Source organism: Plodia interpunctella, chromosome 11, assembly GCF_027563975.2.
Source record: "Plodia interpunctella isolate USDA-ARS_2022_Savannah chromosome 11, ilPloInte3.2, whole genome shotgun sequence".
In the NCBI taxonomy this organism is placed as follows: Eukaryota; Metazoa; Arthropoda; class Insecta; order Lepidoptera; family Pyralidae; genus Plodia; species Plodia interpunctella.
The window spans coordinates 8,788,204-8,816,100 of record NC_071304.1 but is presented as its reverse complement, the minus strand read 5'-3'; the positions used below and the strand labels follow the sequence as shown (position 1 = coordinate 8,816,100).

Genomic DNA, 27,897 nt, shown 5'->3' with positions numbered 1-27,897 from the left:
ACATTTTTTTTTTTCTTAGCCACAATAAAAGCTTATCTTCGTATCCATAACAAAAACGAGCATAATGGCGGAAACCATACAAATGTATGCTTTTTCATAGAATATGCAGCGACGGGCTGGTTTTGTCCAAGGCGGCTGTCGTACATTCGAGCACAGGGCTGTCACTCAACATTATTATGCTTAGAAACTAACTAATGCATATTTTATAGGGAACAAACTTCCGGTTTGATAGATCATTTATTGATCACAATACATGTCAAACAAGTTTACCTATGTTCACAAAATAAACTAATTTGAATTCTTAAAACATTCTGATACAGGAAACGTTGAAATAATAAATGTTGGTACACGGTATCCGTGTCTAGCTGTTTTCATCTGATTCTGCCAGAAGAGGCAAACCCAAGAAGTGCTTGCTTGATGTGTTTTCAAGCACGATATACTCGTACGTACATTGGCACGCCTATTATCATTGTTATATGATACGTAAATCGAAAACCTGACTAAAGATACTACTTGCCATATGACAACTGAATTTATTGAATTAATTAAAAGACCAGTGTACATATTTTTTTTTTTTAATTTGGAAACCCTAAATGTAAAACTTTAAAAGTAATTACCTTCTACTTCTTGAAACTATAATTTGAGTCCTATTATAGCAGGATGATGGAATACATTGTTGAGATCATATCGCATTGGATATAAATGAGAGCGACAGGGACAGATGTATTATTTTCATACTATTTGACACATGTCATAGAACTCAAGTTATATTTTAAAAAGTATAGTATAACCACAAAATACCACACATCAATGAGTAGTTCAAAACGAATGAAGTTGTCGCCATGACCGAAATCGGTCGGACATCATTATTATAATCAACCACAAAACAATTTTAATATTTATATTTTTACAAAACAAACAGATTGCCAACCCTATCCGAAGATTACAAAGCGCTTTGTGGCTTTGCCTCGCGATATTCCGGAATCCTTGGGCCACGTTTTGTCCGAGACTTTTGTTGTCGTCACGACCACGTTGTTGAGAACTCAGCTTTACGTCCAACAATATTTATGGGACTTTATATCGCGTGTAAAGGTGGAGGTGTAATGGTCGAACGCCCGCCTGTGAACCGAAAAAACTCAAATTCGAATCCTACTCATGCTACAAGATTTGCCAATCTGACTCATATAGTTTTCATAGAGAAGCAAGCAAGCGGTGGCGCTTGCTTCCGATGAAGGAAAACATCGTGAGGAAACTTACACTCTGGTGGATTTTATCAATTATTTATAGGTAGATTTAGGCAGTGGATTTTATATATAATTAGTTAACAATTATCTATACTGTGCTAATGTAAGCCACATATGACCTGCGACTTTAGTAATGTCATCTACCTATCTTGCTTGCTGGCAGCGTCAGCATAGAGAAGGCTGGCGTATAAGAAGAGAGGGAGAAAACGGCGGAGATGATAAGCATTCTTAAGTAACACTAGCATAAATTTACTGTACACTGTCTGAAGTAGATACATAAGTTACGCATAAGTAATAAATAGTTACGCATTCGCAACTTTTTAATTATACAAATGCTATTGCTCACATTTTGTTACCGACTCCCAGTGTTATACATTTTTTATAACACACTAAAAACCAAACTTTATATTGGACCTCTGCGCAATGTTTCAGAAATTATAGACATCATTGTTCAATAATTAATTAAAAGTTTGCACGTTAACTGGACAGTTTCGACAAACCGAACGCTCCACTTTAATGATGCGACACAATTCACATCCAATTTAACTGACCGTAAAATCTCAAGTTACAAAAGTAATGAAAGTGTAGAAAACACTTTTTATAACAGATTTTATATTCGATTATTCAATATATTTGATATTCGTATTATTCAATTCAATAAAAATGTATTATCAAACAAATTAAATATACAATGCCCTTATTCTAGTAAAAAGATAATAATTACATTTTAAAAAGATTGCCTTCTTTTACAAAATTTAAATTTTTATTTGGAAGTCTACCTTTGGAAGTCACTTGAATCACTCTATCTATTAAAAACACAGACAGACAACGGGCAGCGACTTTGTTTCGTATTATGTAATGTAATAATAATGATATCTGCCTCTCAATTTGTGAATAAAAAATTTGAATCATCATCTGCAACCTCTTTAATTCCCCCTCAAATGAACTCTGAAAACTTTGTACGTGTCCCGTTTTTATGACTAGCGGCAGGTGTTCACATGGCTGTGCATTATTTATAAAGCTGGGCCACGTTTGAGCGAGGCATTAAGTGTCTGTAATAATTGATGGGGTATGCTCGTATGCCGAGCAACGTATCGGACTGGCAAAGTTTAGGTTGGAGTTCCATTCCATCATACTTACTGGCTATTCACTCGGGTGTATACATTTGTTAGATTAAGTTGTAGTCTGAGCTTAAAGTGTTCATATGTGTGAAGTTTAGGATTCTTCCACAGCCGTGGTAATACAATAAAGTTGTTATTATATTTAATACGGATGTAATTGCTCTTAAGAAGACCCCAAACACTCTCGTTTGAAGGCGGTTGATATTACAATACGTAGAGAAAGAAGAAGAAGAAGAAAAGAGTAATATGCTGTAACATTATAATAAGAAGGAATATGCTGTAATTACCTAATAGGTTCGATATTATAGCATTCTAGAAAAGAGAGTTACATTTTAATGCTATCTTTGGTAAATATTATTTAATTTATATTAATAACGTAAAATATAATTTCTGAATAAATAATTTAATTTCGATTTTGATTTTCGAGTCTCGATAGACTATTCTAACTTAATCTATCGAGATATTATTCAATAGCCACAAAAATCGGCACCGTGTCGGTGAAATAATATCGAGCTGCTTATGTCAAAGGGCTGCGATAGTCAATCAATAAGTTTAACTAGTCAAAATTAAAGCAATTGTATAGAAAACACACATTTACAGACACTTTTTCACGTTAAAATTATAGATTAAATAATATTTATCAAGCCTACAAACTACTAGACGATTCCAAACTAATAAATTTGTCGTTATTTTGCTAGATATATATATATATAAACAGCAGTAACATGTACAGCGCTAACTAAATTTAGAATTGCAGTGGTCAGCCCAATAATGTATTCATTACCTCGCCGTATCTCAGAGCAATAGAGATTTGCCGCGACTTAACCCCTACAGAGAATCCATCTGAAATTACACCATAAACCGAGGGTATAAGGTTCAAAATAGAAATTTCTATTGTCTATTGTGGGTTGAGTATTTTTGCATAAAGTTCTTTAACGATTTTGTATAAAAAGGATAATACTCTTAACCGCTGTCGCTTGAACTGCAGTGTTAGTGCATATCAAGTTTCGCAATTTGTGAATGTATAGAAAGAAAGGAAATAATACTTATACTTACAACATAATATCCACAATATACCAAAATAAACGTTAACACTTTTCTTTGATTTGGTTTTTAAACCCCGACGCAAAAAGACGGGTGTTATAAGTTTAACGTGTCTGTCTGTGTATCTGTTTGTGGCATCGTAGCCCCGAAACGGATGAACCGATTTTCGTTTAGTTTTTTTTTTTTTTTGTATCATAGATAATTTTATCCCGAGTGTTCCTAGCCATGTTTCATGAAAATCGGTTTTGCCATTCGAAAGTTGTAGCGAAATGAATATTGAAAGTCGGCGGTTTTTTAATTTGTCTAACAAATAAACTTGTACCTATATTTTTATATACTATGGCCACCTTCAGTCTGCACTCAGCAGCGCATATATATACCCGTTTTATATTGTCTCCAGTCGAGTCACCCCTCCAGACCATCTAAGAATTTTCATTTTTGCGACGTATAGTTTATGTTCATGCGACTTTGTTATGTGTTTTATGGTGCAGATTAACTTCAACTTGCGCACACAGAAAAACGCAATACCATTTTATACCGTTGATTTTGCAAAGTTCGATAGTGGCATTATATCACATCCAACTAGACAAAGATTATTTATATATTATTAGAAAGAAAAAAAAAACATTGTAAGAAACAATAATGGTAAGCCGATCTGGCATGATAGGGACCAACACTGTTCAAATGAGTTTCTTTCGGCATTTCTTCTCAGCAGTGGTCGTTCCGAAATGCCAGTAGTTTGTAGCTTGTGAGAAATAACTATAAATATAAAGATTGACGTGAAAAAGTGCCTGTGAAGGTCTAATTTCTGAATAAATGATTTGAATTTGAATTTGAAGATATAATAATTTTCGTATTTGTTACATTGGAATTTAAGATTTTTTATTACTAACACTATGGGCTATGTCTGTAATAAGAGTATTTTATACGCCCATAGTTAACGTCAAAAACTAATGCGATCCTTGTTTAACTTTAATATGTACAGACCAGATTAAATCATTTCATTAATTATTATATAACGATCTCCGTGCCCTAATGGTCATCATGCCAGACCGCTACACTATGGGATCCCGGATACGATCCCCGGTCAGGTCAACATGGAAAATTAACTTTTTCAGATAGTCTTAGATGTTTATCTATATGTATATGTTATAATACATCATTGAGTTAGTAACACATAACACAAGTCTCGAATTTACTTTTGGGGGCAAACTCAATCTGTGTGATTTATATATATTTATTTATTTATATTCTAGGGTGTAACCACATGCCTAAGATCTACTTATTCCATTTCATTGAAAACTCCCTGGCACGTGTCCGCTCCAGGATTTAATAAACCTGAACTTTAATAGGAAAATTCCATCACGACTCGCTATGGATCCCGTCCATTTTAATTTTATTTTTCTTTCGGATTCCTGTCCGGGTCTCACTTAATTTGTTTTTTTTTTTATTAAGCTGCAATATTGCTTAGTGTAAACACTTCGGCATTTTACGGTACGGTTTTTTTTTTTACAAGAGCAAAGATGTTGTAATTGATATGCTTCTTTTTCAGATTAAAAAAAAAATGTTTGTTTTTCCAATTTATTTGCGACTCGTCTCGGCTTCGCTCGGGTAAAATCATATATAAATATGTACGTAAACCTTCCTCACGAACCACAATATATATTGGTGACAGCCATACAAAAATCCGTCCGGCAGTTTTCATACAGACAGTCAGACGCGGCATCGATTCATTTTTATTATAAGTAAGGACGTTGATTTCTTATCTAACTAAAAAGAAACAATTTTTTAGTATTTTTAAACTTTTCTCTGTTTCTTCTTCAAAACATTTTTAATGAAAAATATTACAGTAGGTCACTCCACTTCGTTTTTCTTTAACTCAACGAAACAAACTTATATACTAGCGCGGGTATCAAACACATTTTATATAGGAATAATGTTAGCTGCTAGACATAAGACCTTACTATATAATAGACATATTCTCACACCAAAGTGAAGTACATAAAATAAACTTCATGCAGACGAAAGCAGCTGCCAATAATCTAAAAATAGAGACATCATCGAATACACATCGACACCGCATACAAAGTTTTTGCGTATACAAACTTCCCGATGTGAATATAATGGAAAAGTAAACAATGCACAAATACGCGAACTGGGTTTGATCAAATGTTTGCGCAAACACTTGCCGCTTGACCCAAGTTACAAGCGTAAATTTCATTCTTATTTTTAAGTCGAAATAGCAGACAAATTATAATAATTCAGACCAGTAAGTAGCCACAGGGATTGCTGCCTTATCATGGTCAAGAAAAGGGACAGTTTGGACAAGATGATAAATTCATTAAATTCCTTTCATATCCATTTGTATAAAATATTAAGACATAAAACATATATTTTTTTGAAATATAATGTTTTATGATTGATTCAAAACATTTTGTTTCACTTGCTGGGTAATATTTGAAACGCCCGGAAAAAAGTTTCTGTAAAAAGAGTTATGCAGAGTATGCGAAAAAAATATTATGCTCATATATATAAATACCGCTATTGTGTAATACCGTTACTGCCAAAAAAAGTTTTAATAATGCCAACATCGTTATACAAAAGTTATGGAAAAAATATTATACGAAAAAAGATATACCATTTTTGCATGCGAAAACAAACTCCCGCCCTCCGTTCACATTTGCGCCGGTGTTATATCCATAAGCTCAGAATTTCACGTAAAAACTTTAGGGGATTTACCCGAACGCAAAATGAGAGAAGTTATGTATATTCTTTTACTTACCCACCTTAATACTTCGACATGAAAATACGGGTGTTTCATATGGGATAATAAAGTTTTTTTATATTGCCTTTCTGCCCTGAATTCATGTAGGCAGATTGTTTAAAAAGTTATGTGATTCTTTTGATGAAATAATCAGCGTGGCTAAGTCTATATTGGTAATAGAAATAAAAGATTACTGAACATATTGATACACAATATATATATATGATAGAAGACATAAACGTAATATTTAATGTAGCTGTCGAACAAACATATATATTTTTGCGAAAATTTTGAGACGTCATTTGTTCGTGTTAACTTTGACGTTGACTTTTACTAGCGCACTGGCTGATGTTAGACAAAATGGCATGTACTTTATGTTGTTCGCAGATTAAAGTTAACGTTAAAATTGACTTTGAAAACCGCTCAAAATCTTGTCAAACATAATACCTCTTTTTTCTGCTGTGTTCCACTGTAACCCACTCAACAAACGTGGTTTTATATATTAAGTTTGATGAAAGGTATATTTAATCTAGGTACCAGTATTATATTATACCTCACATCAAATCGAGTATTTAATAAGGCAAGCTGTTGATTAAACCGTATTAGATTTAAGGGCGACGTATACTGAGAATAATAAATAATTACATATTTTTAAATAGTACCCAAAAAACAAAGCAATAAATTTCACTGGCGGATGAACGAGTCGCGACTTGATTGATAAATAATATAAGTCAGAATAAAAGTACACCTTTTAATTGCTTTTACGATCAGCTGATAAGTCTTAGTAAAAATCGAAAAGTATTGTTTTTTTTTTTTACTATAACTTATTTTTATACATAAAAGTCTCTGTCTGTGAATTTGGCATAAAAAGTTTCTCTGAATATAAAAGTTTCATTAGAGTTTGATAGGTATTTGAGTTCTATAGTCCCTGATAAATACCAAGAAAAGTTAAGGCGTATTTCATTTTAAAAAATATATATACAAATATTATTTTCAAAAAAACTCATATGAAATAATCAAAATATCTATATATACTATTATTATAAAGAGGTAAGCGTTTGTGAGTTTGTATGTTTGAAGCGGGTAATCTCCGAAGTTATTTTCGAAAAATTATTCACCGTTAGAAAGATCCAAGATTGCTATAGGCTATATTTTATGTCAAAATTTCCACGGGAGAGGAGCCCCGGGCAACATCTAGTATATTATAATTGTAGCTAACATCATATTCAGCCATTAAGCGTCAAAGCCCAGGGAACACTTTTCAATTTATCTTTTTCTGTTAGCACAATCATCGACACCATTCGACACGCTTAGTTTTCAGATCATTGCTTAGTCCCGTGAAGAAATAAATTAATTTTAGTGAACGTCAACATATTTCAGTGAGCGTCGCCCTTAAAAGATCACGACCGCCGGGTTCACTATTAAACACACTTTCACAGCCATTACCCGGGTACTAGCCGGGTATTGTTATCCGGATACCGGATAGCAATATAATATACTGTGTTCAAGAACGTGGTAAATGGGTTGATCAATTGAGCTATTAAGAGTAAAGTATTAATCTTAATAATAACACTTTTAATTGATCAGTAAACTCTCGAAGTCCTTTAATTTAAAGATTTTTTCAGTTATTTTTCTCTTTCTCTCTTTCATCGTCGCATGTTCCTAAGTGCATTCTTGGTCACAAAGTTCTCAGCCGCGTCTGTCTCTCTTCGCCATAAACTCAACAACTACTGCACTTTCATGCGGCTTTCGTTAGTAGATATTGTGATTCCTGAGGAAGGTATAAAAATATGGAATAAAATTGCCGTGGCCATTTCATATCATACATCACTTTTTTGTGTTATTTAAAGTTATTTTAAAACTTTATTTATTGATATTAAACAAACAGACGTCATCACGTCTTTATCCCGTACGGGGCAGACAGAGCCGGGAGTATGATTTTATTTCGCCACAAAACAAGCTCACGTCTTTATCCCGTACGGGGCAGACAGAGCCAGGAGTATGATTTTATTTCGCCACAAAACAAGCTCACGTCTTCACATTAAAGTTGTATCTGCCTCTGTGCACGGTCTGCATAAAGGACTGTCTATAAGACATAGGGTGAAAAGGCGTCTGTATAGTGTTACTTTCCATTTTTCTGTGCAAGTTAAAGCCAACGTCAAAGTTAACTGCAGCAACTCATCCTACGACTACGGTTGTTCTGAAATTCTGAATGCCATATCTAGTAGAACAATAGATCAGACATCTCCGTCCGAAACTTCATAATATTTTTTGTACACGTCACGGGTATTTTGTACGGCATGATAAATGACGATCGGGTTCCGTACCATCTGAGGGACAGCTATGCTTCAAATTTAATAACAGCGGATAGCCGCCGCGGCTTAAGTTGTGAGCGGAAGCGTGTGATCTCATAATATTTTCTAGTAAAAGTTTAATATGTGACCGTCCAAATCAAAAGGGACCTTATGGCGCCCGGCACTTACGCAATTACTGCCGTTGTTTTGTATTCGAACAACGACAATAAAGACCTAAGTGCCAACCGTAATAAGGCCACATATTTTCGGTCAAAGACTTCTTAACATAGGATAAATGTTCTCAAATCTACACATGAAAATTAAATCCTAATAACGATGAAGAGATATCATTTGAAATAAATAACACCCTTGTACTAAATTTCATCTATAATATAAGCATCATTTGTACATAAATCGATAAATGAATTGACATCTTTCTCAATGACAAATAGTCGAGCAGAAACGAGAGTCAGGTTTGTCACAAACTCATATGGCACCAGTAGGATACGAACCTGAGACCTTTCGATCCACAGGCGGGCATGGTAGCCATTACACCACCACCGCTTCAAAGTTCTAATAAGCATGCGCGATTATTATCAATAACGCTAACGCTTGTGACTTAATAGCAATAAATAACAGCAGAATAATTTGTTTGCTCGTGCCTACAATGATTGGAATGCTTTCCTGTAATAAGAAAAAATGATATCACCATTTCGAAAAATTATGGTTTATATTGCCTAATGGAGTGTCAAAAGAACTTCTTTCTATGTATATAATTTCTAATATATAATTTATTTAGTCATCGCGAACGAAGTCTCAGGCGGTTGATAGTAATAGAATACATTGAAAAATGTATCAAAATCATATCAATTTATTCAAAAATTAGGCCTTCACAGGCACTTTTTCACGTCATATTTTAAATTAAATGATATTTACCAAAGCTACAAACTACTTATATACATATTTATATATATTTCAACACAACCAGCGTCTAGGTTACCAATAGTTTTGAAAGCTACTTCCGTCGTTACAACTGCTCACTTTATAGTCACCCTGAGATTTCGATGGCTACATTGAAAGTTAGAAGGGTGACCACGACGCAACGGGACAAAATTTTCATTTATTGTCTACTAGCTGCGACCCAGGGCTTCTCTTCCATGGGAATTTCGGGATAAAAAGTACTCTATGTTTTATTACAGGTTATTTTCTACCCGTGTGCTAAATTTCATAACAATCGATCTAGTAGATAATGCGTGATGATGTAACAAACAAACTTACTTTCGCATTTATAATATTAGTTGGGATGCACCTCACGTATATAGAATAGAACAGTTAATAATATAAAACTAAATTAAATATTTAAGAAACTCTTTCATCTCCTGATTGTATTCGGGGCTGTGAATCCGCGAAGCCCGGGCACAGCATAATAAACGACTAACATTTTTAACACGCTTTTATTAGATCGACCTAATACAAGCGTGCCTTGCATAGATACGTAAGAAACTGTGTAATTGTATCTAAGTTAACCATCTTCCAATGATCGTGGCGTCATGAAAATTGGCAGCTGTATGTAGTTCTGATGACAATACAATAATATGGTGCTGTCGAACTGATCTGACGGTGGAGCCGGCAGATATGAACTGGAACTTCATGATGGAACATCGTATCATAGCCGTGGTTAAACTTGTTGGAATGATGTTGTAATGAACTTTGACCACGTTACGTGCACGTTATGAAATGTTTTTCTAGTGTTTTTTAAACTATTAATATATTATAAAGATTCCACCAGTAACTTTACCTTCCCTTGGCAATGTTATCAACGGGAGGATATGCAGTAGTCCTATTCTAAGGCGGAACCACACGCCTCGTAATAGGCCATTAAACAGAAATGTATTGTTAAAACAAGGTTGGTTTGGTATCACTAATGACACGTACTTAAATAACGGCCGGTGTAATAAATGCATTGAGTTTACGATGCACCTGATATAACTAGTATGTATATATATATATATATATATATATATAAGTCCTAGCTTTTAGTATGCACTCCAGGGGACATAAAATATTTCAAAGTAATGTGTCTACTACTATATATACTATCTACTAATATACAATGTGTTACAGTCGACCGTATGTCAAGTTACACAGCATGATCTCTCTCTCTCTCCCATCTAAGCATTTTTCCGGTTACTTCCTCAGCCGGTGACGTTGAAGCCCAGGGTACAGCATCTCTATGCTGGTCCGAATTAACAACGAATTTTAGGTAGGATCGTGTGTTGCTATTGTTTGTGAAGTCGCGAGCAAATGCTAAAGCATTAAATCATATTATGTGTAAGCAGTGAAGTAAATTGAGAAAAGTATGCCCCGAGAATGTAATACTGGATTTTCTAGACCACTTTATTAAAAGAGTCCCATGGTCCCTTCCAAGTTTTCTACTTGAAATGGCGAGCGTGCAACTTTAGATTTATACTTGTGGGAATGGCAACTTTTCACTAACTCAGTACCTTATTCATGTGGGCTTCGTTTTACTAATATCCTACTAATATGATAAAATAAAAATATATTAGGACAAATCACACTGATTGAGCTGGTCCCAAAGTAAGTTCGAGACTTGTGTTATGGGATACAAACTCAACGATACTATATTTATAGGTATAACAAATACATATATAGATAAACATCCAAGACCTGGGCCAATCAGAAAAAGATCATTTTCCATCATGACCCGACCGGGGATCGAACCCGGTACCTCTCGGTTCAGGGGCAAGTACCTTACCACAGGGCCACCGAAGTCGTCAAATGTGAAATAAGGTGTAAATCCGAAAGTGTATAACATTGACCCCCCGGGAAATTTTGTTTACCCGTGTCTCTCTTCATAGTCGTATTCCTCATGGCTGAGGGTCGTGGTTATTACGTGGAATGAAACACACACAACAACTTTCTTTTCATTATTAATGGACTATTTTGCCATTTCCTTCTCCATTTCACACACAAGTTAATAAGAATCAACCAGTGTGCAGGTTTCCTCACGATGTTTTCCTTCACCGGAGTACCCGTGTACCAATGGTCTAACTGTCAAATGGTTTTTAGATAAGAGCACATAGTATAAAATTGAAACATTACTCATATTTACAAAAAACATTTGCATGTCACTTGCTTATTCTGTTTTGTAGTATTTGTTATAGCGGCTACCAGAAATTCATCATGTGTGAAAAATTTCAAGCGTCTAACTACAGTTCATGAGATACAACCAGGTCACAGATAGACGAACGAGTTCGTCTTTTGGGTATAAAACACTAAAAAACTAAGTTCAAACGAAACAGTAATGAGATTCGTATTCGCATCAAATATCATTAGATCGGGATAATTACTTTTACTAAATTATGCATGCAACTACAACACGAATAGCATAGGCGAGGCAGTAATTACTATGATATATGTATTAATTGCAGCTGGCACGGCGCTTAGTGATTCCTTGTAATTAACTAAATATATTCAACCGGCGGTGAAGCGGTGATGGTGGTTGGTTAAGACGCCCGCCTGTGAATCGAAAGGTCCCAGGTTCTTACCTTACTTACAGGTTCTTACTTAGGTAATCTACTCGTGTTACATGAGGTTGTACACCAATATAACTCATGTGTAGTAGTTTTCATCGACTACCACTTGCTTCCGGTGAAGAAAACATCGCGAGGAAGCCTGCACACTGGTTGATTATTATTACCTTGTGTGTGAAATGGAGAAGGCAAACATCTCCATTAATAATGCCTAGAAAGTTGTATTTCATTCCACGACCACAACCCTCAGCCATGTGAGGAATACGACTATGATGAAGAAGAACAGACGCAGGCGACGGACGCTCGTATTAGTGAGACAGTAATGCGTTATTCTAGTTCACAACAAAAAAAATCGGACGAATGTAAATTCAAGCTTGGACATGAATAAACTGACATGAATAACTGAGTCAGCCAGTGATTGTGCGTGAATTATTCAGAGGAGGGAGTTTTTCCAGAGATGGCGCATAGCCCGTTCAATATTTTAATCCGTCTGCGATGAATATAACATCAACAAGAATTTGTTATGTTACCATATGATTTTTCGTGTTGTCTGATTTATTTTTCTATGTGTTATTGAATAACTTTGTCTGTCTATCTTATTTCAACGTTTTTCCTGTTGCTTCTCACCTGTTAAGGTACATACTACTTAATCATTTTTGGAGTCCCGGACAAAAAAATTGGGAAAATTTTCACAATTTCACACGGTCGTTTGTAAACTTAACATACATACATACAAAATACATTAACTTTCTCTCTCTATTGTAATCTCCGCTTATTGCCGGTTGCGTTCGGGGCTGTGACGTCGCGAAGCCTAGGGTCAGCGCAAAAAATAACATTCGAAAAAGAATCGTCATCAGACATGCAATTAGTTTTATAATCACAATGATATCAAAATTTTAAGGTATATTTTTTTAAAGCAACACGGGCTTCTAGGCGTTACAGCCAAAGAATATACTGCAGGGAATAATATAGTAGACTGCTCGACATTTTGTATTGCATCAAATAGATATTTTTCAGCAAAAAACATCGGGTCGTGGGTTCAACTCGAAACATATCCTATTCAATATTGTAATCCTTTTGTGATGAATATGTATATAACATCACATTAATAGGATTGTAACGTGACGCTGAATTTGTTATGATTTGTATGAAACTAGAGAGCTTTATATTGTCTAAATTATATTTTTGCATTTTTATTTACAAAAAATTAAACACTATAAAAAATAAAATAAAATTTAAAATGCCTGATTTTTAATGACTTATAAAAATTAAAATTATGCTATAATTAATTATTAGGAGTTCTATTCGAAGAAGTCTCTAAAACATAAATACATTTTTCAAAACACAAAATCTCGTCACTAAAGCTTAAAAAAGAACACATTATGCAAAAATCCCTTACACAAAATGATAAGTCTTCTCAATAGAAAATTCGTTCCTATTCATGTAACTAGGTCTTTTTGAAAAAAAAATCCTCAAAATTCTGTGTTACAATGCTTTCAAAAGCAAAGAGCTATTTATTCGGCACATCTAAATGAGATATGCCATTATGCACACCAACCCGAACAGCACATCGGTTCCGTCAACATTTTTTCAAGCAATTCGAGGAATAATTAAAATATGTTCCACCTAGATCGCCTCTTGATAACTAATCACTTTAAATGTGGCGTATTTGATTTAAAAATTATATTTAAATATAAGAATTTACTTTCGAAGACAATAATGAGATGATGAAATTCTGGAATCGAGCGGGAATTGAACCCGCGCCCCTGTCTATCCGAGACAGTGCTCTTGAACACTGAGCTATCGAGACCATGCCAGTTCGACTGAATTAATTCATCTCATTACGTACAGTATTTTCATTAGAGAGTAGCAGGTACACTTAACTAATCAACATACCCCACTGTTACAAGCAAGAAATTATGTTTTTTGAAAATACTTAAGCATCTATTTAAATGGATTTGTTATATGTCAAACACAAACTTTTTTCATCTCATTATTTTCAAATGTAAGTTAAATAGCATGTGCGACACGTATAACAAATCCATTTAAAAATAATTTACTTTATTTCAAACCCTCAAAATCACTAGTAACTATTTAACTCCGTGACTTAATCGTTCGGTGCGATTCGAATTGGTGCGCTGAATGGCATTAATCTTTTCTCATTCCACAAAGGCATGTAATTCACAAAAGTGCACCCGCGGTACATATTTCAATTCACAATCTTGAAACTCAGTGCTATATGCGAAATAGACGAAGAGCTAGATGATATTTGATAACCGTATTCCGATGCTAGTAGTTTGTAGCTTTGGTAAACATCATCTAATTTAGAATATGACGTGAAAAATTGCCTGTGACGGTCTAATTTCTGAATAAATGATTTGATTTTGATTGATTTTTTTTTTGTTTTTTTTTTGCTTGTTTTTATTATGTCACACACATTCAGTTTAAAGCATCGCTTTTTCTATACTAGAACCTTTTGAACAGCGGTAATTAAAAAAAAAAATGTCATTAAAATAATTCCAACATTACTAAAATCCACTAATAAAACAAAATATATTTTTTCAGAAATAGTACGAAAAAAATTTTGTTCAAAAAATCTTACTGCAAAATTAATTTATACAAAGCAGCATAATTTCAATTCATATAGTAAGTAATATGTTGATTTCAATAAGTACTGATACCATAACAGTACCTTTCGAGACTTTTAACTAACTTTCTGTTTCATAATTTCTAATCTTAATAATTATTTCTTAACTTTATATCATCCTAAATATAAAAAAAAACCGGGTTACACTCCGGGAGTGCCGGCAGAAGTGAAAACTTGAATATTAACGTTGTGCATTTTTGACATCTTACGTATTTTCGAGCAGGGTCATGTGTCCTGACGGAAGTTTAATTTTACCCATCACAAAAAGTGCACAACGCCGCTAAAGAAGTTTTCACTTCAAAAATATATATATGAATACATCCAAGTTTATACTAAATATTTACAATATGAAGATGTGATTGTTTGTCTTATTTTCATGTTAAAATGAAGCATTGGATTGAGATACTTTTTAGAGAAGATATAGTTGTAATAGTGGCAAGTGACATAGACTAGTGGACCTTGAGCTCCAACGCTGAGAAAGCATCTAAAAAACGCTAAGACGAGCGCAGGCGTAAGCATAGCAGACAACAGCTAGTAATGAAAGAAATATATAATATTTTTTTTTTAGCATTTAGTACTCGAGCTCCCAGACTAGACGTGAAACGCTCTGATTTATGCTGACACTTCCAAACACTGCTCCCTCGCGATGGGCTCAGTACGAACTTATAAGTGGAAAGTTTGGATCATTACGAGTATCGATCATTGCTTAGTCTTAGAGATTGTTGGTCTTGGTATGCTGTTAGATGCTGTCCATATTAATAATAAAAATTTAGTTCTCTGATTAGGCTTGGCGTGATTTTTCTTTTTTGTTGTCCCTCTCTCTTCTTTCAGTATTTGACATTGAAAAACGTGACAATACAAAGAATATTTCGAGGCCAATTAGAGGATTACGTTTTTATTAATAAGGGGGTTAATATACCTATATTTTTTAGGATTATAACATCGATTAATTATTCTATTCCTTCTATTCCCAAATGTGTATTGTGGGCGAGTATTTGTTTTCTGAATCACTAAGTCACTACAAAGTTTGTAAAAAAGTATCTATAGTCGTCCACAGCATCTGTTTTAAGTTTTCTTCTTTTAAAAAACGCAACGTATTTTGATGCAGTTTTCACTGTTGTTTAGACGATTTATTAACAAATATAAATACACAATGTTATTTGTTAGACAAATTAAAAAAAAATCCTACTTTCAATATTAATTTCGCTACAATTTTTTAACGGCTGAACCGATTTTCATGAAACATGGCTAAGAACACTCGGGTTAAAATTAACCATGACACAAAAAAACTAAACAAAAATCGATTCATATACACTGCGATGAATGAATGAATGAATAAATGAATGAATGATTTATTTGAACAACTCAACGAACACAAGTTGGAATATCTGCTGCACAGCATACAAAAGGAAAAAAATCTATTACTTACGTTTGTCAAACTGTCAACCTCCATGTGATTCCTAGTAATTTCAACACCACATCAGCCAACACAAGTCAATTGCGAATTTCGCCTCAATTACCACACTATAGAGGTCAACCCACTACATGCCGACAGTACATATTCGCATTCATATTCCAGATCCAATCCGGAATACAACATGGCTGCCATCAAACATGCGTCAAGTCGTAAAGTGAATAATAAAAGCGCAAAAATGGCCGGGTCTTGTTAAATGTTTCAACACAATCACTGAAGGGCTAACTTATTCATACGATACGTATGACGCTACGTACCTACACATTTTGTTGGCAGATTTTTCTTTATTTTATCCTATTCCGTCCTAATGTTGGTCATAACACCCTCTATGAATGAGATTGTAAATGTGCGTAGTGCAACTTTGCTATTTACTTTGGTGAGAACCATCGAGTCGACTCGCAGTGAGACGCAGCTAACCAATCACAGTGCGCCATTGTGACGCGACGACAATCACACCTCAATCTGATTGGTTCGCCGCGTCTCACTTCGTATCGATTCGATAGTGAGAAGTGAAATGGAAAACCGCACTTCGCCCTGTCGATAGCTGCGGCCGTGCTGCCGTTACGATCCGTCAATTTTCTTGAGGAAGGAACGTGGAATTAGTAGGCACAGTGTAGTACCTACAAATTCCATGGGAAGAAATCATTTCCAAAATCAATCATTAAAAAAATGTACAAGAATTATTTCAAAGCAAATATTAATTATTCCAAAGTCAGATAGTAAAACTAATTCTTGTTTTTGTTAAAATTTGAAATATTGTAATGACAGCGCGGCCACATAGAGAGCACACATGGGTACACATATTTTAATCCCGGAAAATTCTTAGATTCCCGAGGGATACATTTTATTTTCACCAAATACCAAGAGTGATTTCCGCGAGAACTTTGACTTTTACATTGAACGAAGTCGCGTATCGCGTAACGCAAAATCTACATGACATTTTTCAGTGAAATATAGTACATGAATAGGATATAATACTTCGAATAGCACATAGGCTATCCTGAAAATTCTATTAGAGTGAAGCCTTCCTACTAACCTAAACCTTCGTAGCCGACTTCGTAGAATCTTGCTACGGCGTAGCACTTCGTAGCAATTTCGTAGCGTATACTTCGTTGGTAAATAATAAATTTGCTCGTAGGCAGTTTAACCTTTCAAATTCACTCTCTCTCACTCGTTTTCCAATCGCTTCCTTAGTTGCAAAGCGTCGAAGGCCAACGTCGGTTTTGTCGACTACTTTTTGCAACTATCAACCCATATGTTCAGGTATATAATTTATCATGTATTTAACCGAACGAAGTCGGGACGGACCGTTAGTGAGTCCAGATTTGAAAGGAGCCGAGAGAGGATTATTTGTTTCAAAAATCGATATAAAAACAAAGCAAGCTAACTGCGACGCAATCAAATAAAATACTAAATAAAAAAAGCGCGCGTTTCACGTAAACAAACGTTATTCTCGGACGAAGCCAACCGGCGCTTCGTAAACTTTCACGAACTTTCTCGAACTTTCCCTAACTTTCAAGTGTTTCAAATAATGACTCTCATAGGCCAAACTCCACATTATTGTTATTTCACATCTTTTTGGGGTTCCGTATTTAAAAAGCCACCGTTTGAAGCGATAGTTGTCCAATGGTTAAATCCGCCTGACATCGAAAGGTCCCAGGTTCGAATCCTACTTGTGCCACATGAGTTTGTATACCAATCTGTCTTATGTGTATTTGTTTACATAGATCACCACTTGCCTCTGGTGAAGGACAACAACGTGAGGAAACACTGGTTGACAGTTAAAATTCACTAGTGAATATACGACTGCTTGCCAATAGGAAGAAAAAATGCGTAAAAGTCATGTCAGATGCCTTTCGGCGACTTGAATAATATCTGGCATCAGTATTATCAATAACACACTCGAAAAAAAAAAGAAAAACTGAAAAACAGTCTGTATAATCAAATTTTCTACTTTCAAACCAGATACATTTTTCTAATGTCATAAAGACAAAATTTTATATAGAGCTTGTATGACAATAGTGTTGTGACGTCACGGATTTTGAAGTCAAAAAGCATTTGTAACATCTCGTAATTAACAAAACTGATCAATTAAAGTGACATTCATTGTAAGTATTAGGTTACATAAACACCTTTATGAATTTTATTTCATATTTTAATTTATATAATAACCAATTAATTTTAGAAGTCCTAATAATGTTTGAGGATATAACCATCTGTAATATGTGCGATAATTAATTTTATTAAAGTAATTACTTGAGCAGGTAACCCGTCGAAATCGTCCAAGTAAACGGAAGTTAACGCTCGTTCATATACGTGTCGAGTGGGTAGCGTTAGGAAATAAACGTAACAATCCTTATATATTCCAAAAATCTGTTACGTCTGTCTGTACCATCGCGATAAGCTCAAAAACAACTGATTTGTGTACGGTTTTCACCAATAGACAGCGTATACGACAAACGACAGCCAATAGCATACTAGTCACCTAAATCTCAAGGATCACCTTGAGATTTAGGTGACTAGTATCGGGTAGTTACGTACTTGTTTGACCAGTATACTATAAAAACAAATTAAGATCGGATTATATACAGAGATAGACAAATGTTTTATAATTTTGGCACGAGTACGTTTCTCTTAAGCTTTTTAATTTATAAGACCTACGTCAATTGACGTCTTTGGAGAAAAGGATGCGGTGAAGTTTGTTGCGGTGTTTCTTCTTCACCCGCGCTTTGGAAGTCGGCGGTAGACTTAGTTAAAATAATTATTTAAATAATTACTTTAGTTTAAATAATTATTTGTCTTCTATTTAAGCTATGTATGTATATCCTAAATGGAATAAAGAATTTTTAATTAGAATTTGTTAATAATATTTCTAGTCTGTTAATTTGTGATTTAATCATTCACATGCGTAAACATTTCTCTGCCAACGGTACCCATTGTACATACCATTTATTTGGGTATTTAATGCTCCAACATATTTTCAATTAAGGGCAGAATCTAATTAAATCGAGAAAGGAGTTGTTTTCAACTTGTACAAGTTTGGCTGTACGTAGGCACGTATGATCCGACCACTTTAAAATGGTCCCGCAAATTTCCTTACTTGCTAACAAAACGGTATGTTTTGCATGGAATCGATAAGAAAACGGGGTGCAAAGCGTTTGGTTACATCAACCAACGGGTGAATACTAATGATCTCACTTAAAAGTTTTATGTGTTCCGTATAAATTCCATTACAATTTTATGGTTTTACATTTAAACAGATGTTTGAAAGACCGTCGGGCTTTTCGATGAACGAAGCTATTGTTGTTTAGTAAAGTATTTTGAACTAGCTATTGCTCGCGGTTCCGCTAGCGATAGTCCATATGTAACTTGTGGTCGTAAACTATATATATTTTAAAATTTATTTTTTTATTAAAGAAAAGAATGTGGGAGTATTTTCTGCCATCTATATTGAATGAATACCCTAACAATATTTGTGAGGAAATAATTAATTTAGAAACCAGTACAACCAAATGTAAATTAATGCTTAAGAACTATATATTAACTGAGTAAATTTGTAATGAGTTGTGACTCGCCTTACCACGTATAAACCTATATAGGTTTATACGTGGTTGTGCTTGTATTTTTCATATAAAATATTGTAACATAAATAAAGAAATTTAAAAAAAAATAAAAGTCGTGACATTCAAAAAGATAAATAGAGAGACTTTTATAATATCAGTATGGATTAAATCGTATTTCCACCCTATAATAGTACAACTTTCACCCTACAAAATGAGACAGCATCACAAAAGTAACAGTTCCCGTGGGATAATCACACGGACGAAGAAGAAAGGAAAGGAGTCGCTGCAGTTTACATTTACATAAACCATTTTCATGGGACACTAGCGACCCGTTATGGCTCCGCACGAGGTCCTCTGAACAATTTTTCGAAAATACATACATCTGTGATGACTTAAAAGTATACATTTGCTTAAATGAAATAAGGGACAATTTTTGATCTACATAAAACGGTCAAGGTTCTTACATCGTATACATAATTATATCTGTACGTTATTCTAAATTATTCAATACTTATAAAAATAACGCTATAAATTTGATAAAACTAATTCTTCTTCTTGTCGAGTCGGAATGGCTATTCAGACTATGTTCGGCCAGTATGTGGCCACGCTGATCGCTCTTCCGTTGGCCTCCTTCAAGTCCCCCACAGTGCAGGACATGGGGCAGTTGAGATAGGACAACAGTTGAGCCATAGATTGAACAGCACCGCAGTCACGCAAGTTACTGCTGGAGAAGCCTCCATTGACTCGGTTTTCATGACATCTCCCTACATCAGTCCGAAGTGTGTTCAGACAAAGACAAAGACAAAAATTATTTGTTTGCAAAAACATGAGTTTACATTTTTTTTTTCAGAGACTTACAAACTGCCCAGAGGAAACTAATAGATTTACAAAAAAAGTTTCAAATATCTGTCAAAAATATCACCGCGAATCGTACCCGGCTCAAGGTGCCCATAATGCTTGCGGCGTTTCTTCGCTTAATGCTGTACACAATGTACTGTAATGTGGTCTGAGGGCCCACTTCTTGAAATTCACCAGTACCAGGTACAATCCGGTGCGATAGTCGTAACCACGTTTATTTATTTAAACTTAAATTATTACAAATAAAAAAACCTCCTCAAATGCGCCGCACCGAGGCAACGTGCCCAGAATGCTGGCAGCATTTCCTCACTGTACTGCCAGACTTATACGCTGAGCAAAGAAAATACCTGATCTCGGATCACCAGTTGTCTCGATGAGACGCGTTGAAACCTCTTTCAAAAATTTCAGTTTTTATTTAAACTTCATAATATTATAACAGTGTTGCACTAAAACAATGTTATAAGAACCATGTTAATATATGTATGTACATGTGATGTGTGTATGTAACTATGTAACATAAGTACAGTACATAAAAGTATAAATGAACTAGCTGCGCCCCGGGGCTTCGTTCCCTTGGGAATTTTGGGATAATAAGCACCATATGTGTTATTCCAGATTATATTGTACCCGTGTACTAAATTTCGTAACAATCCGTCCAGTAAATTTTGCATTAAGTAACAATCACACATGCACATCGTCACAAACTTTTTGTAATATTATAATATTAGTAGGATAAAACTATTAAAAATATATTAATAAAACGAATACGACTCCACATATTTCTGAATGATAAACATGATGACGTTATTATATCAGACAGACCGCGGTTTTAGATTCAAATGCATTTAAACGCGACGTCGACCGCATGTATCACTATTTGTTTGATTTCAAACGCACACTCACATTGTATTGATTAAGTAGGTACTTCTTAGAATATATCATTCATAATACATATGCGAATACTGAAGAAATGTTTACAGAAATATTACATTGTGATGAATAACCTGTATTTGTAAACTGATTTTGTCGTACGAAGCGAGGTTAGTAGTGTTTCGGAAACCGCGATGGACAGAAGAGTATGGTGCTTGCTACTTTTTGCTATAATTCCTGCTTGCGTAAGTTTGATTTTTATCACTAGTCTTATAAATCTGTGTTACTAATAGTTTAATGTTAAATTGATTGAAATAAATTTCGGATAGAACGGATATTTAACGCCGACGACGCAGAATGATAGCAGATATATTGATCATAAAAATAAAACTAAACTTAAAATGTATCAAATTTACCGCAAAACAAAATAAAAATATTTTTTGCAGACAGATTAGTCCATCTTGGGATTACATACATTATTTTAATTTAATTATTTTGTCTATATGGAGGTCCGTATGCCTCTTAAACACCTCCGCGTCCTAACTCTGGTCTATGAGCTACAGGACTCTATGCTCGCAAAATATGTATAAATAAATAAATAATTTCGTACGCGAATGAAAAACCGTTCTTGTGAAATTTCTGAAATCCTTACGGAAGCCCGAACTCGACTAGTTACTCTGCTATGCTGTGCTTCGTAATTTTGGACAAACAAAGTCCTATTGGTTTTCGAAACTTTTCAGCACAGCACTAATCGAGTTCCGGCCTTAGTTTTCCTACACTCCCGTTGAGAATAAGCGACCTTCACGAGAGTTGAAACTAAGAGAGAGAGAGAGAGAGAGAGAGAGATTGCGTGAAAACGCTTAACGACTGTTTTATAAAACCTTTTACTTCATAGAGGGCATGGCACCCCGTGATCGACAGAAGAGAAGAGCGAGAAATGCGAAGACCACACTTTCACACCAAACGTCACATGCTGCCCACTGACAATGATATCAAGAAAAGATCCACCACACAGAAGCCAAGGGAGATCAGGAAAAAGGTGTGGAATTTATCTCATGTCACGTTCGCGGACGCACGACAGCTATATAGCAGATATAATAACTTATACTCCAGCGGCCGTGAATATTTACTTCTTGTTCTCGCACGGGATCAAAATCTCTGATTAGTCAAGGCACTATACTGCACTCTAGCGTCACCAATATTTTAATTCCATATATTTTCTTTATTATTATTAAGTTAATTATACATATACATACATACATACATACCACTCCATTAATAGTGCCAAGAAACAAGAAAGTTTCACCTCACGTAATGTCGACGGTCCTTAGCCATGAGGAAATATGACTATGATAAAGAGGGAGTATAAACAGGCAACAAACAAACAAATAAACTTACTTTCGCATTTATAATAATAATCATAGGATGAAGCCCATGTTAAGTTACATCATATATCTAGTATAATCTAGATATTGTTGCTTTTAGTTCTAAACAATTACACTAATACCAAATGTTACCTCGACAGCACTTAGCAAGTGATATTTGTACAATGCCGGAGTAATTAATTAATCATCCACGAAGTGGATTTGAATATATCTCTGACAACAGAACAACAAAACGCTTGTATATATGTAATTAATAATAGCCTATTCGTTGTTTATTTAAAGGTATAAGGTATTATAAGACAATGAGTATGTTATATTCTAAAAAAAACTAAATAAATAAATATGTATGGACACAAATCACACAGATTGAATTGGCCTCAACGTAAGTTCTAAACTATGGGTTACTAAATCAACGATTATTTTCTAACATATAGATATATAGATAAACATCCAAGACTCAGGTCAATATCAGAAAAAGTTAATTTTTCATGTTGACATATGCCAACGCGAATGTGTGAACATTTCGTAATTTGTATGAAAGTTATTATTTACCGCAATAAAAACCAGCAATGTTTACCGAATCCGCCAATGTATTGGGAACTGTTCGACGACATGAACATTTAACTCTCTGATTAGGGTTGGAGTAGTTTTTCATTGTTTTATCCCTCTCTCTCTCTCTCTTGAGTATTTGACATTGAAAGAACGAGACAATACAAAGAATAATTACTCCGAGGCTAATTAGACAATAACGCTTTTTAATAACGGGATAAAGGATTTATTTTTTTATTATTTTCGAGTTTAGAATTATCACATTGTAGGTTGAATTGATTTGCGATTCGCTTTAGTTTGCCAATTATTATTTTTCAAAAGTACGAATATAAAAATAAAACCAAAATATATTAACGTTTAATTTTGCAGGAAGCCAGTTATATAGGGGTGAGTCTACGGTTTTAACAAATGTTTAACTTAGACTGTTGAATGCGTAGTGTACCATTATTTTATTAGTTACGCTCAAATAAAAACTTAAGAGTTACACCGTCAAATTTGCTTTCTGCGCACGTTAAAGTTAACGTCAAAGTTGACGGTGCAACTCACCCTTAATATGCTAATGTTTACCCGCAAGTGACTAATTTACTTTTGTAATTCATTATAAATTTCTTCTCGAATTGGTATTTTAATATTTAATTTTAAAGAAACTAACCTTACCTACCTACCTTACTTACCTATTTATAGTCTAATTAAATTAAGAATGCTACTAATATTTTTATGTCCTCGGTGGCGCAGTGATAAAGTGACCCTCAGCCATGAGGAATAGGACTATGAAGAGAAACACGGGTAAACAAAATTTCCCGGGGTTCAATGTTATAAACTTTCGGATTTCACTTTTGACGACCTGGGTGGCGCTGTGGTAAGGTACTTGCCCCTGAACTGAGAGGTCCCGGGTTCGATCCCCTGTCGGGTCATGATGGAAAATGATCTTTTTCCGGGTCTTGGATGTTTTTCTATGTATGTATTTGTTATAAAATATAGTATCGTTGAGTTAGTATCCCGTAACACAAGTCTCGAACTTACTTTGGGGCTAGCTCAATCTGTGTGATTTGTCCTAATATTTATTTATTTAAATATTCACTAAATATTCACTATTATAAATGCGAAAGTTTGTGAGGATGTATAATGTGTGTATTGTATGTTTGTTAGTCTTTTACGCAAAATCTATTGTATGGATTATTTTGACATTTGGAACACGGGTAAAATATAACCTGGAATAACACGTACGGTACTTTTTGTCCCGAAATTCCAACAGGAGCGAAGCTCCGGGGCGCTGCTAGTTAACAATATACACATAAACAACTAAGACTATAATAAAACTAAGCATCTTCAAATTTTACAACACTATATTTCAATCCGAAATAATTTGTTTTAAGAGTCATAAGTAATATTCAATTACTGTAATTCCCGTAAAACTAAAGTTAAAAGGAACCTATAAATCCCTTGCTCATATATAGATACGGCCAGGTGGAAAATATTCAACTATAAAAAAGTACTAAACATTATCATGTTTACAGCCCTCCGGCCACCTCGCACCGCTAGATGAGGATGACATCGAAAATGATGAGTTTGTCTCCGTAGCTATTGGCCCACCACCCGTCCGTCCGAAAGCAAACAAACCACACTGGAAACCCAACACCAGACCTGGCAACACCGCCCCAAACACAACATCCACAAACCTAGTCAAAGACTTACTCATACAGCTCGGCAGGGAACTGTTATCCCACCAAGTAAGTGATGATTTTGTATTCGGACAATATGTTGGAAACTCCATGAAGAATTTAACAAGTGATCTAAGATTGAAAATGCAGCATGAACTGTTAGATGTCATAGTAAAATATCAGAAGATCAACGCGGGCGAATATAAACAAGAAGATAAATTAATCAATACTATAATAGGGTCCAAAGAGAAATTGAGAGTAGCAAATGACACTGAAGAGTCGTGGCCAGATTTCACCAATTTAGCTAAAATCGTTGGTTAAGATAAGCCCCAAATTTAGATCCACGACAAACACTAGTGATTTAATGGTTTTGTAAATAGAACTGATGAAAATGCATGATATAAACGGATTTTTCTTTTCAAATAGCAACAACGATACAGTATTACAGTTGGCGAAAAGAATTGGAATATAATAGAAAAATGAGACTAAAGTATATATCAGTCTACAATTGTACTTACAAGCTACACAAAGTAAACTAAACAAAGCAAATCTACAAAGTAAAACAGAAACAACATCAAGAAAATAAAAAACAAATACTCCACAGATAAAGAACGCTTTAGTTTAGTTGTTATTTTATAAATTTTTTGCAACATTCCCATTGTTTCATTTCACACAATCGACTAAATAAAGACAGCCTCAACGAAATAAAACTCAAATTGTAACTCCGAGAACTATTTAGTCTCCGCATTTTCGTCCAGGGGACGGACTAACGGAGGGCGCAATTTAAAATAACAGGGCGTCAGTCCCCTGCCATTAGTTAAGCACTCCAGTCTGAGAATAAAAAGGACACAAAACAGTATTTAATCGCTATTTTGTCGATAGTTCATACCTCAAAATAAAAATGTTTGAAAGACGCCAGAAATGAAACTTAACACATTTTTTGAAGTAAAATTTTGTTGCATGTCAGGGCTTCACTTGAAACGAATTTCTGGATAAAAAATTACAAATGTGCTATATCAGTTTATTTCCCCCCATATTACAATTACAATACAAAATGACTTTGTTGCTTACAAAAACAATAATATTAAACAAATAACTATAATGTCAAATAAATATTATAAATAATAAATAGTATTAAACAAATAAATACAAATCATCCACAACAAAATAAAGATCAGAATTTAAATTTATTTAAAAAGCACCTCAGGTCCTTGCTGATTGATAAATTATATTACAATATGATAGATTTAGATAAAAAATAGTTAATTTAGTTACTTTTATTTATTCGATTTTGTTTTGTGGGATGATAGCATGCGCCCCATTTAAATTTGCATACCCGAAACATGTTGGGTTAAGTTTTTCTTTTAACACCACTTTGTGAAAAAATGTAAACTCATGTTTTTGCAAATAAATAATCTTTGCAATTGTCTCCTTGTCATATGGATCAATGGCGGTCTTATTTCAAATTCCATCGGTATCAGCAAATCTTAAAAGCATCTTATAAGCATACACAAAATATTGATAGACTATTTCATGTTTTCAAAACGAGATAATTAATACGTGCACAACAAAACGGTCCCCCGGAGGTTATATTCCAACATTATTCTAGTTAGCGTAAATAAATTGTTTAGTAGACGGTTTGAAGAATTGTTGGGAATGAAACAGGGAAACTCGCGAGTATATCTAGCGAAAAAGTATGACGATTTTCTAAGACAATGATGACATATGGAGGAGACTAAATACTATAGTAAAAACTCGTAAGTTACCCTTCTCTCCTTTCAATACTTTCCCAAGTGCATTTTATTTGCAGCGCCTGCATAATTGTGCAAAAATACAGTGCACGATTTATTTAGGTACTCACAGTTCGTCAAATACAGAGCAGTTATATGCAAGACTACATCTATATGCATCCCTAACATTGTATGTGTTCCGGGAATTCCGTTTAGGGTTATTTTTTGGTGCATACTCGCTTTTCGGGAATCTGTAAGATCACGGTTTCTTTCCCCGTTGAGCGTCGGAGCCCAGAGTCCGCTTTCCTACTTCTTCGTCTCCACTTCTCACGGTCGTCGGCATCCCTAGTTGTCAGACCATTGTCACACATATTATCCTTGACGACATCAAATCAGCATTTCTTGGGTTTGCCCCTTCTTCCATGGCCAGGCGGAAGTGGCATAGCCAGGCATTGACAATTTGTACGAGCGATTTTATTAATAAGAACGGAAGTAAGTAACCGCGGCAATAATAGACATAGGGCAACACCATTTGGTTGGCGGCACTGCGCGTTGTCTGCGAAGTTGGCAAGCCTGCGCTCCCGCCTCACAGATCGAACGTCAATGTAACTTAAAGTATCTCAGCTGATTGCGTTACATTGCTACTTCCTTTTATAATTTTTTTACCTATATTTCATTGATTCTGAATTAATTGATTGATTGATTGAATTGATTCTTGATTCTGAAGAGTAAACCAATTAATTTACAGTCCACAAGTTATCAATGAAGTATCCTTAGTTAAGGCTTAAACAAGGATACGCTTTGAACCTGTATTGAGCCCACGTCATACATTTATCTATGTGCTCCAGTAGTGGCAAAAATGATGACGATTGAGCGAGAACTATAGTAGATTTGGACCACTTCGTATCCTCCCGAGAATAAGAAATGCTTTGACCACGTTTAGGCAACAACAGTATTCCTAAAGAAGGTCGAGGTCAGGCCTCAACCGGTTGTAAAATTATAGCACAATCAAAATTTACAGATGATTGATGATTCTTTACTTCGAGTCATCACATCAAAGAACGAAAACAATTATTTTGTTATATTGCTGACTTCACACAAATGTACGCCTTAATGCACTTTATCTTTTTAATTATCTA

At 34.7% G+C, this 27,897-nt stretch overlaps 1 protein-coding gene across 2 annotated transcripts; it reads left to right on the top strand.

The window, feature by feature from the left end:
- Positions 1-21,421: 21,421 nt before the first annotated feature.
- LOC128673708 (uncharacterized) lies at positions 21,422-25,701 on the top strand. 2 transcript variants are annotated; one of them, XM_064436230.1, is made up of 4 exons: positions 21,422-21,678; positions 22,329-22,472; positions 23,737-23,754; positions 24,885-25,701. In XM_064436230.1, exons 1-4 carry the CDS (start codon positions 21,628-21,630, stop codon positions 25,347-25,349), a joined length of 678 nt encoding a protein of 225 aa, XP_064292300.1. In that variant the 5' UTR covers positions 21,422-21,627; the 3' UTR covers positions 25,350-25,701. The 2 variants fall into 2 exon arrangements, with proteins under 2 accessions (XP_064292300.1, XP_053607718.1); XM_053751743.1 differs by lacking the exon at positions 23,737-23,754.
- The last annotated feature ends 2,196 nt before the right edge of the window (positions 25,702-27,897 follow it).